Source organism: Anolis sagrei, chromosome 7 (genome assembly GCF_037176765.1).
Source record: "Anolis sagrei isolate rAnoSag1 chromosome 7, rAnoSag1.mat, whole genome shotgun sequence".
In the NCBI taxonomy this organism is placed as follows: Eukaryota; Metazoa; Chordata; class Lepidosauria; order Squamata; family Dactyloidae; genus Anolis; species Anolis sagrei.
The window spans coordinates 4336409-4348908 of NC_090027.1; the positions used below are offsets into that span (position 1 = coordinate 4336409).

At 46.8% G+C, this 12500-nt stretch overlaps 1 protein-coding gene across 12 annotated transcripts in view; it reads right to left on the bottom strand.

Annotated features, from left to right (window-relative positions):
* ANK1 (ankyrin 1) overlaps positions 1–12500 on the bottom strand; it is a 324523-nt gene that overhangs the window by 87044 nt on the left and 224979 nt on the right. For all 12 annotated transcript variants that reach the window (XM_067470656.1, XM_067470654.1, XM_067470650.1 and 9 more), the window contains 4 exons: positions 9425–9622; positions 5940–6038; positions 4853–4951; positions 2179–2277 (listed from right to left, as the gene is read on the bottom strand). In XM_067470656.1, the coding sequence (XP_067326757.1) occupies positions 2179–2277; positions 4853–4951; positions 5940–6038; positions 9425–9622 (495 nt within the window). The remainder of the gene's footprint in view (positions 1–2178; positions 2278–4852; positions 4952–5939; positions 6039–9424; positions 9623–12500) is intronic.

The window sequence follows — 12500 nt, forward strand, 5'->3', positions numbered from 1 at the left end:
TGGTTGGGGGTCACCACCACATGAGGAACCGTATTAAGGGGTTGCAGCATTAGGAAGGTTGAGAAGCACTGACTTAGATGAAAGGTTTGAAGGTGGGACTCAAGTGGGAGGGAGAGCCAAGACTCCAGAAGAGAGGAGCAGAATTCAAAACCATCATCACAGATCAGGGAGATGATGGGCCAAAACGAACACAATGAAGTCCAACAGGGGTAAATGCAAGAGACTCCACTTAGGCGGAAAAAAGGAAATGCAAAGAGACAGAATGGGGGACGACGATGCCTGGCTCAACAGCAGGACGTGTGAAAAAGATCTTGTGGTTCTTGTGGACAAGTTAAACATGAGCCAGGAATGTGATGCGGCGGCAAAAAAAGCCAATGGGATTTTCACCTGCATCAATCGGAGTCTAGTGTCTAGATCTAGGGAAGTCATGCTCCCCATGCTCTATTCCGCTTTGGTTAGACCACATCTGGAATCACACTGTATCCAGTTCTGGACACCACAACTGAAGGGAGATGTTGACTCTAAGCTGGAATGTGTGACTAAATCAAGTGTCTGGAGAACAAGCTCTATGAGGAGCGACTGAAAGAGCCGTGCACATTTAGCCTTGAGAAAAGAAGGTTGAGAGGAAACATGATGAGGGCCATGGATCAAGATGTGAGAAGTCATGTTGTTGTTGTTCATTTGTTTAGTTGTGACCTTACAGATCAGTCCACGCCAGAGCTCCCTGTCAGCCGTCACCACACCCAGACCTTTCAAGGTCAGTCCAGTCACTTCAAGGATGCCATCCATCCATCTTGCCCTTGGTCGGCCCCTCTTCCTTTTGCCTTCCACTTTCCCCAGCATCATTCCCTTCTCCAGGCTTTGCTGTCTCCTCATGATGTGGCTGAAATACTTCATCTTGGCCTCTCCTATCCTTCCCTCCAGTGAGCAGTCAGGATTTATTTCCTGGAGGGTGAACTGGTTGGATCTTCTTGCGATCTAAGGCCCTCTCAGCACTTTCCTCCAGCACCACAGTTCAAAAGCATCTCTCTTCCTTCGCTCAGCCTTACTTATGGTCCAGCTCTCACATCCTTATGGTGACTATGGGGAATACCACTGCTTTGACTATGCGGATCTTCATTGCCAGTATCTTATTGAGATTGGACATAGCTCTCCTCCCAAGAAGGAAACGTCTCCTGATTTCCTGGCCACAGTCTGCATCTGCAGTCATCTTTGCACCTAGAAATACAAACCCTGTCACGGCTTCCACGTTTTCTCCTTCTATTTCCCAGTTGTCAATCATTCTTGTTGCCATCATCTTGGTTTTTAGATGAACTGCAACCCAGCTTTTGCGCTTTCTTCTTTCACCTTGATTAGAAGGCTCCTCAGCTCCTCCTCGCTTTCGGCCATCAGAGTGGTGTCATCTGCATATCTAAGGTTGTGAATGCTTCTTCCAGCAATTTTTACCCCAGCCTTGCATTCCTCAAGCCTTGCACATCACATGATGTCTTCTGCATACAAGTTGAATAGGTGAAAAGTTGTAGGGGAGCAAAATTTGATGTTGAACAATGACTTCAAACTACAGCGAAGGAGATTCCACCTGAACATGAGGACGAACTTCCTGACTGTGGGAGCTGTTCAGCAGTGGAACTCTCTGCCTCGAAGTGTGGTGGAGACTCCTTCTTTGGAGGCTTTTAAACAGAGGCTGAATGGCCATCTGTCAGGGGTGATTTGAATGCAGTTTTCCTGCTTCTTGGCAGAATTGGGTTGGACTGGATGGCCCACGTGGTCTCTTCCAACTCTAGCATTCTATGTTTGCTCTAGGCTCAAACTGCAAGTGGCATGAAAAGCAAACCCATCTGAAACCAGAATGAGCAGCGTCATCCATTTATGTTCCGCACTTTGGGCATTTCTTTTTCCTGCGTATGGAAATATATCAATCAATGTCTGCCACATCAAGAGACTGGCTGAGTTGTCACACACATCAGCCTCGCAAGCCAGATTCCCACTTCATCTCACATCTTTCCAAAAGCAGCCCTCCCCAGCACATTGTGTTCATCTGGATCAGCAACCCTGCTGGTGCCGGTCTGCACAGCTCACCGTGAGAAAGGGCCGGCAGGGAGAAAGGGACTATTCAAAACACAGAAGCGACTCGGGAAGTTTGGCTACTGGCTCAGGCTCTTGAGGTTTCCTACTCACCGAACTGACTTCGTTGGGCGAGGCCCCGTGTTTTAGCAGGAGGGTGACAATGTCGGTGTGGCCCTGCTGTGCTGCCTGGTGCAGCGGCGTGTATCCCAGCTGGAAAGGAAAAAAAGACCCAATCACTCATCATGCATTAGACCAAACTGAATACTTACAGCATTGAGGGGATTCTACAAGCATTGCAGCCCATTTGGGTGATTATGTGGCGCAAGTGGCCTTTATTTATTTATTTATTTATTTATTTAAAAGTTTTGTATACCAGCCTTCTCACCTCTCTTGAGGGACTCAGACCGGTTTCCAACCATAATATCACATACGGTCAATAAAACATCATAATACATATTACAGTAAAACATTAAAACAGCAATTACAATCAATAACTATAATAGTCAGTCATCATACTAAAATAATTGCTCATCATCCTCCATCCATATCTCAGGGTGTTGGCTCACTCGTCGAATGCCTGTCTCCATAGCCAAGTCTTCACCTGTTTCCTAAATGTCAGGATAGAAGGGGTGGTTCTGATCTCCAGTGGGAGAGAGTTCCAGAGTCGCGGGGCCACCACCGAAAAGGCCCTGTCCCTCGTCCCCACCAGGCACGCTTGCAAGGCCGGTGGGACCGAGAGCAGGGCCTCGCCAGACGAACTTAATAATCTTGATGGTTCATAGGGGAGAATACATTCGGAGAGGTAAACAGGGCCGGAGTCGTTTAGGGCTTTATAGGTTAACACCAGCACTTTGAATTGTGCTCGGAAGCTAATTGGCAGCCAGTAGAGCTGGTGTAACAGCGGAGTGGTGTGCTCCCTGTACCCAGCACCCGTTAGTAATCTGGCTGCCGAGCGTTGGACTAGCTGCAGCTTCCGGGCAGTGTTCAGAGGCAACCCCACGTAGAGAGCGTTGCAGTAGTCTAAACGGGATGTAACCAAAGCGTGGACCACTGTGGCCAAGTCAGACTTCCCAAGGTACGGGCGCAGCTGGCGCACAAGTTTTAGTTGTGCAAAAGCTCCACTGACTACCGCTGAGACCTGGGGTTCCAGGCTCAGCGATGAGTCTAGGAGAACTCCCAAACTGCGAACCTGCGCTTTCAGGGGGAGTGTGACCCCGTCCAGCACAGGCTGTAACCCTATGCCCTGTTCGGCCTTGCGACTGACCAGGCGTACCTCTGTCTTGTCTGGATTTAGTTTCAATCTGTTGTCCCTCATCCAGTCTGTCACAGCGGCCAAGCACCGGTTCAGGACTTGGTCAACATTTACTACCAAAAGACAGTAATCATAAATGTACAGCAGTGTGGAAAGCAATGGCTCCCAAAGTGACCCATTTAAGGTGGAATCGGGTGTCAAACAGGGATGTGTTATTGCCCCAACTTTATTTTCCATCTTCATCGCTAGGATACTTCACCTTGTTGATGAGAAGCTTCCCACTGGAGTGGAAATCATTTATTTAACCTCAGCAGACTGAAAGCCAAAACCAAGGTCACAACAACATCTATTATAGAACTCCAGTATGCTGATGACAACGTCGTCTGTGCGCATTCAGAAGATCTACAAGCCACTCTAAACACCTTCTCAGAAGCATACGAGAAGCTCGGCCTGTCATTGAACATCGAAAAAAACCAATGTTCTGTTCCAGAAGACACCAGCCAACCCCTCTCCAATGCCAGAGATACAGCTTAATGGTGTAACATTAGAAAATGTTGACCATTTCCACTCCCTTGGCAGCCACCTCTCCACCAAAGTCAACATTGACACTGAAATTCAACACTGCCTGAGCTCTGTGAGCGCAGAATTTTTCCAAATGAAGCAGAGTGTTTGAGGACCAGGACATCCGTAGGGAGACCAAGGGGCTTGTTTATAATGCTATTGTCCTCCCAACCCTGCTAGACGCCTGCGAGACGTGGACAGTCTACAGACATCACATGCAACTCCTGGACCAATTCCATCAGCCTCAGGAAAATCCTGCAAATCTTTTGGGAAGACAAGCGGATAAATGTCAGCGTGCTGGAAGAAGGAAAGACCACCAGCATTGAAGTGATGGTCCTCTGCCATCAACTCTGCTGGACCAGCCACGTTGTCCGGATGCCTGACCACCGTCTCCCAAAGCAGTTGCTCTACTCTGAACTCAAGAACGGAAAACGGAATGTTGGTGGACAGGAAAAGAGATTGAAAGATGGCCTCAAAGCCAACCTTAAAAACTCTGGCATAGACACTGAGAACTAAGAAGCCCTGGCCCTTGAGCGGTCTACCTGGAGGTCAGCTGTGACCAGCAGTGCTGTAGAATTTGAAGAGGCACGAATGGAGGGCGAAAGAGAGAAACGTGCCAAGAGGAAGGCATGTCAAGCCAACCCCGACCGGGACCGCCTTCCACCTGGAAACCGATGCCCTCACTGCGGGAGAAGATGCAGATCAAGAAGAGGGCTCCACAGTCACCTACGGACCCACCGCCAGGACACCAACCTTGGAGGACCATCATCCTTGACTACGAGGGATCGCCTAAGTAAGATCCAGCACACCCAGTAGCCAAAAGTGGCAAAAAGAACACAAACACACAGAACCAATGTTATCTCTTCCATAGGAGTAAAATAATATGGTTGCACTATTTACAAGCACTAGGTTTCTGTTGTGTGTCAGCCTGTGAAAGAAAGGCAAACACAAGCCCAGAGCTTGGTGGCATACCTTGGTCTTTGAGTTGACATCTGCTTGGTGCTGCAGGAGGAATTTCACTAGCTTGATGTTCCCATAGTGGCAAGCCACGTGGAGTGGTGTGTATCCCATCTGGAAGGCCGAGATAAAGGCTGTGAGTTAGTCCCATGGCGATTGTACCTGGAGGCATCGTGTGCACTGGCACATTTCCTAAATCAGCCTTCCTCTGTATCACACACACACCCATTAGTGTGTGTGTGATTCAGCTGCCGGCATGTGTCATGGTATCAATCTTTCTTTTCTAGCATAGGAAATGCTAGGAACCTGAAAGGGGGATCCCCAATTATTTCGGTCATTTCTACCCCACCCTTCTCACCCCCTACAATTCGGCACAATTCGATGCCAACAGTTACAATAAAATACAATAGCAATAACACAATAGTTAAAACAAACAATTAATACAGTGCAATACAATACAATCGACTTTTTTTAAAAAACGCTCCTATAGCCCGCGTTCATCGAGTTCTAAAATCCGTCAATCCATTTAGCATTGCCATAGTCATTTTCCAACTCTAGTCATCATTGCGTTGTTAATCTGCCAGATTACCCAAATGCCTGGTCCCATATCCATGTCTTCAGGTTTCTTCTGAAGGAGAGGAGGGATGTTGATGACCTGATTTCCCCGAGGAGTGAATTCCACAGGCGAGGGGCCACCACTGAGAAGGCCCTGTCCCTCATCCCCACCAGCCTCACTTGTGATAAAGGTGGAGACGAGAGCAGGGCCTCCCCAGAAGATCTTAAACTCCATGGTGGGACATAGAAGGAGATACATTTGGACAGGTACGCTGGGCCGGTGCAGTATAGGGTTTTAAAGGTCAAAACCAACACTTTGAATTGTGCTTGGAACTGGATCGGCAGCCAGTGGAGCTGACATAACAGAGGAGTGGTGTGCTCCCTGTATGACCCCCCTTCCACAGTTTTGCCCCAACTTCTCGCACTTTGCCAAAGTTTAGGGTTTCATATTGAAGGACCACCTTCTAATCCTCCATAGCCCCAAACATAAATAATATTGATTCCTGTTAACCCATGCCTGCGGTAAACGGTTGCCAAGAAGACTCACCCGCGTTGTTGCATCCACCCGGACGCCGTGTCGGAGGAGGACGTCTGCCACTTGGACGTGTCCCTCCTGGGCCACCAAGTGGAGAGGGGTGAGCCCACTCTGGAGAGGAGAAACAGGGCGTAGGTTAGGCACGGGAAGGCAGGAGGTGGACGGGGGACACCGGGAGCCACACAAACGGAATCATAGAGTTGGAAGAGACCACAAGGGCTCTCCAGCCCAGGTTGGAGTGGGTTTCCAACCAATTGTGTAGCCTGTTGTCGACCTTTGCAACCCGAAAGACAGTTGCATCTGTTAAGTAGGAAAATAAGGTACCACCTTAAAGTGTGAGGAGGCTAAATTAACTAATTTATGAGGCCATAAAGAAACACTCCAGCAGGGAAGCATGCGAGGAATGCGGAGGTACTTCATCAGCGTCGCAGATGGACGATGAAAGTGACAGCTCCCCTGGCGGCCATAAAAAAGTTAAATAGCCTCTGTGTATGTCTGTATATGTTTGTATGTCAAAAATTGGCATTGAATGTTTGCCATATATGTGTGCACTGTAATCCGTCCTGAGTCCCCCGCGGGGTGAGGAGAAGGGCGGAATAGAAAAGCTGTAAATAAATAAATAAATCTAGTCCAACCTGCTGCCATGCAGGAAAAACACAATCAAAGCATCCTGACAGGTGGCCATTGTGCTGGCACAACTGTGCCAGAAACTAAATTTTCTTTTTCTATGCATAGTTAGTTTGCACGTGTTTCTGTTAGCCAGGCATTTTGCAGTTAAGCAGCTTCTCCCAGGCTGCAGTCATAGGCTAGCAGCCTGCCTATCATCGTTGGGGCTTTTGGAACCACCCTTTTCCCCAGGTTCAGGAGGGGAAAGGGGACAGTTTGTTCAGTCTTACAGTTTGAAGCCCAACTACCGGACGTGTGAGTTTTTCCCTCCTGTTGTTGTGGTTCAACAGGCTTCTGCTTCCCTGGAGACTAGGACGCAATGGAACAATGGCTTCAAACTACAAGAGAGGAGATTCCATCTGAACATGAGGAAGAACTTCCTGACTGGGAGAGCCGTTCAGCAGTGGAACTCTCTGCCCCGGAGTGTGGTGGAGGCTCCTTCTCTGGAAGCTTTTAAACAGAGGCTGGATGGCCATCTGTCAGGGGTGATTTGAATGCAATATTCCTGCTTCTTGGCAGAATGGGGTTGGACTGGATGGCCCATGAGGTCTCTTCCAACTCTTTGATTCTATGATTCTTTGATTCTAGGCTACAGAGAAGCCTGAGTCTGATGGTTTTCAGTTTTCACAGTTATCTCAGCCTGCAGTTGAGCTGGAGAAGCAGTTCTCACAGGACAGGAATGTTGCTGATAAGGAGGAGGGCCAGGTGCCCCCTTCAAAGGGATAACGGAACCGTGAGACGGAGCTCTCGGATCGCAGCCAAGTTAGGTCAGCGGCAGGTCAAGGGAGCAGTGGGAAAGCAGATTGTGGGAAACTATTTATTTATTTATTTATTTATTTACTTTATTTGTATACCACAGTTTCTCAGCCCGTAGGCGACTCAACGTGGTTAACAACAGGAGCAAAAATTCAATGCTAACATCATACAAACTATTTAAAAACAATTAACACCATAATATACTAAGTAATTACACATCAGTAAACAACTCATTAGCATATCATAACTAGATTCATAACTAGAATCATGATCCAGCTCGTCATCCGTATTCCGTTTTCCTATATTCATTGCATTGCCTATCCAAACGCCTGTTCAAATAGCCAGGTTTTCAGTTTTCTTCAAAATACCATTAATGAGGGGGCCAATCTAATGTCCACCAAAACAACTAGATTGTTTTGATGTGCAAAATGTATTTAGGGCTTCCTCGGGCAATTCTTAGCTGTCAGTTTCAACGTGGCTATCTGCTAGCTGTTTCATGCTTCTGCATTGGATTCTTCGTGCTGCTTTTGGGCTAAGCTGCTGGGCACAGGGTTTGTGCTTTCTGCTTCATGATTCCTGTTTACTTTGATTGTCTCTGAAGGATTTCTGGAACTGTACCGTGCATTTTACCTGAACTTTGGAACTTTGTATTGACAACCTTTTCCTTCTTTTGGAAACTTCACAATAACCTATAAATCCTACAGCTGTGGTCTGGTGGTGATTGAGAGCAAGGTGAAGCTTAACCTGAGGTGCCACACCTGTAGAAAAGCTTCGTTTCTTACAAGCTTGGCTGGCGAAGACAATTCTCACATCTTTACTAAGAAATACAGCACAACCCTTGTTGGGGTTAAAGAAACAGATCCACAGCATTTGTGGAAAAAGTTCATAGGACTCCAGCTGGAAAATCTTCAGAGTTTTAGCCGGTAAGGTCTACTCGGGTACCCATAAAGCAAATTGGAACCGGGAGTAGGCCCCTTGCCAGCTAAGCCTAAAAGACAGATTGCCCAGGAAGGGGTCAAAAGGATTTCCCTCATAGAAGAAAGAAACAGTTCATGAAGCAAGTTGCCTGTCCATTGTGGACAAGTTAAGAAATATTTGATTGATTTGTTGAAGATCTAAGAAATATTTGACTGATTCGTTGCACCAATAAAGAACTTTCTTAAACTTTCCAAGCTTCTAAAGACTTTGTATAGGGAAATTCATAGGGCCTCTCAGCTGAGGCACCCCGGTGTCCCGCTGGGCACATAAAGATCATGTTCTGTTAATAGACAATTGTGTGACAGCACAGCCATCCAGCCTTTGTTGAAAAGCTTTCAAGGAAGGATGCAAACTATAGGACGTACCAAAGCCATTGGTAAAGGTAAAGGTTTCCCTTGACATCAAGCCTAGTCATGTCCAACTTTGATGCTCATCTCCATTTCTAAGCCAAAGAGCCGGCATTGCCCATAGACACCTCCAAGGTCATGTGGCCAGCGTGACTAAATGGAGTACCGTTACCTTCCTGCCAACACGATACCTATTGATCTACTCACATTTGCATGTTTTCCAACTGCTAGGTTGGCAGAAGTTGGGGCTAACAGTGGGAACTCACCCAGCTCCCCAGATTCAAACTGCTAACATTTCGGTCAGCAAGTTCAGCTGCTCAGCGGTTTAACCGGCTGCGCCATCAGAGGGTAAAAAGCCATACGACTGCCAATGAAGACAGCAGAATGAAAAATTGTAGGAAGCCAAGCTTAACCAGAGTGTCTCTCCAACACTAATAATAATAATAATAATAATAATAATAATAATAATAATAATCAACTTTATTAGTACCCTGCCACCATCTCCCCGATGGAGACTCAGTGCGGCTTACATGAGGCCAAGCCCAAACCACTAATAATAATAATAATAATAATAATAATAATAATAATAATAATAAACTTTATTAGTACCCTGCCACCATCTGTGTTTTTAAATGTATTTTAACTGTGCCTTCAACTTGCTTCTGACACGATTAAAAATATATTTTATTATCTAAGAGTATACTGTCCCCTGTTCCTCTCCATAAGCAAAGGGTCAGGGAATGCACCCACCTTGTTGCCCAAGTTGCCATTGGCTTGCTTGGAGAGGAGCAGCAGCACCATGTCGGCGTGGCCCTCCTGGGCGGCCAGGTGGAGCGGGGTCACTCCTTGGGTGGACTCTGCGTTGGCCGAGGCTCCGTATTGCAGAAGGCTGCTGGCCACCTCCATCTGGTTCTGCCTGGCGGCGATGTGGAGAGGAGTGTATCCGTTCTGCAGCGGGGAAATCACACAGGCTCAGAAAAGTCACACAAATTGGGACAGTTATACCAAGCATGGTCAAACTTCACCTCTCCAGGTGTTTTGGACTTCAACTCCCACCATTCCTAACAGCCTACTGTCTGTGCACTTTCAGAAAAAGACCTACAAGCCACTCTAAACACCTTCACAGACTTTGTTTGTGTTTGCAGAAGCATACGAGAAGCTCAGCTTGTCATTGAACATCAAGAAAACCAAAGTATGCTGATGACAACGTCGTTTGTGCGCATTCAGAAGAAGACCTACAAGCCACTCTAAACACCTTCGCAGAAGCATACGAGAAGCTCGGCCTGTCATTAAACATCGAGAAAACCAAAGTGCTCTTCCAGAAGTCACCAGCCAATCCCTCTCCAATGCCAGAAATACAGCTTAATGGCGTAACATGAGAAAATGGTGACCATTTCCGCTCCCTTGGCAGCCACCTCACCACCAAAGTCAACATTGACACTGAAATACAACACCACCTGAGCTCTGCAAGTGCAGCATTTCTTCCAAATGAAGCACAGAGTGTTTGAGGACTGAGACATCCGTAGGAAGACCAAGATGATACTTCATCTTGTTGATGGGAAGCTTCCCACCAGAGTGGAAATCATCTATCAGAGAGATGGCAAGCTATTTAACCTCAGTAGACTGAAAGCCAAAACCAATGTCACAACAATGTCTGTTATAGAACTCCAGTATGCTGATGACAACGTCGTCTGTGCGCATTCAGAAGAAGACCTACAAGCCACTCTAAACACCTTCGCAGAAGCATACGAGAAGCTCGGCTTGTCATTGAACATCAAGAAAACCAAATGGTGACCATTTCTGCTCCCTTGGCAGCCATCTCACCACAAAAGTCAACATCGACACCAAAATACAGTACCACCTGAGTTCTGCGAGTGCAGCATTTCTTCCAAATGAAGCACAGAGTGTTTGAGGACCGGGACATCTGTAGGAAGACCAAGATGATACTTCATCTTGTTGATGGGAAGCTTCCCACCAGAGTGGAAATCATCTATCAAACAGATGGCAAGCTATTTAACCTCAGGAGATTGAAAGCCAAAAACCAATGTCACAACAATGTCTGTTATAGAACTCCAGTATGCTGATGACAACGTCGTCTGTGCGCATTCAGAAGAAGACCTACAAGCCACTCTAAACACCTTTGCAGAAGCATACAAGAAGCTCGGCCTGTCATTGAGCATTGAGAAAACCAAAGTCCTCTTCCAGCAGTCATCAGCCAATCCCTCTCCAATGCCAGAGATAAGCTTAATGGCATAACATTAGAAAATGGTGACCATTTCCGCTCCCTTGGCAGCCACCTCTCCACAAAAGTCAACATTGACACTGAAATACAACACCGCCTGAGCTCTGCGAGTGCAGAATTTCTTCTGAATGAAGCAGAGAGTGTTTGACGACAGGGACATCCATAGGGAGACCAAGATGATACTTCATCTTGTTGACGGGAAGCTTCCCACCAGAGTGGAAATCATCTATCAGCTATTTAACCTCAGCAGACTGAAAGCCAAAACCAATGTCACAACAATGTCTGTTATAGAACTCCAGTATGCTGATGACAACATCGTCTGTGCACATTCAGGAGAAGGCCTACAAGCCACTCTAAACACCTTTGCAGAAGCATACGAGAAGCTCGGCCTGTTATTAAACATCGAGAAAACCAAAGTGCTCTTCCAGAAGTCACCAGCCAATCCCTCTCCAATGCCAGTAATACAGCTTAATGGCGTAACATGAGAAAATGGTGACCATTTCCGCTCCCTTGGCAGCCACCTCTCCACCAAAGTCAACATCGACACCAAAATACAATACCGCCTGAGTTCTGCGAGTGCAGCATTTCTTCCGAATAAAGCACAGAGTGTTTGAGGACCGGGACATCTGTAGGAAGACCAAGATGATACTTCATCCTGTTGATGGGAAGCTTCCCACCGGAGTGGAAATCATCTATTAGACAGATGGCAAGCTATTTAACCTCAGTAGACTGAAAGCGAAAACCAATGTCACAACAATGTCTGTTATAGAACTCCAGTATGCTGATGACAACGTCGTCTGTGCGCATTCAGAAGAAGACCTACAAGCCACTCTAAACACCTTCGCAGAAGCATACGAGAAGCTCGGCCTGTCATTAAACATCGAGAAAACCAAAGTATTATTCCAGCAGTCACCAGCCAATCCCTCTCCAATGCCAGAAATACAGCTTAATGGTGTAACATTAGAAAATGGTGACCATTTCCATTCCCTTGGCAGCCACCTCTCCACCAAAGTCAACATCGACACCGAAATACAACACCACCTGAGCTCTGCAAGTGCAGAATTTCTTCCGAATGAAGCAGAGAGTATTTGATGACAGGGACATCCATAGGGATACCAAGATGATACTTCATCTTGTTGACGGGAAGCTTCCCACCAAAGTGGAAATCATCTATCAGCTATTTAACCTCAGCAGACTGAAAGCCAAAACCAATGTCGCAACAATGTCTGTTATAGAACTCCAGTATGCTGATGACAACGTCGTCTGTGCGCATTCAGAAGAAGACCTACAAGCCACTCTAAACACCTTTGCAGAAGCATACAAGAAGCTCGGCCTGTCATTGAGCATTGAGAAAACCAAAGTCCTCTTCCAGCAGTCATCAGCCAATCCCTCTCCAATGCCAGAGATAAGCTTAATGGCATAACATTAGAAAATGGTGACCATTTCCGCTCCCTTGGCAGCCACCTCTCCACAAAAGTCAACATTGACACTGAAATACAACACTGCCTGAGCTCTGCGAGTGCAGCATTTCTTCCGAATAAAGCACAGAGTGTTTGAGGACCGGGACATCTGTAGGAAGACCAA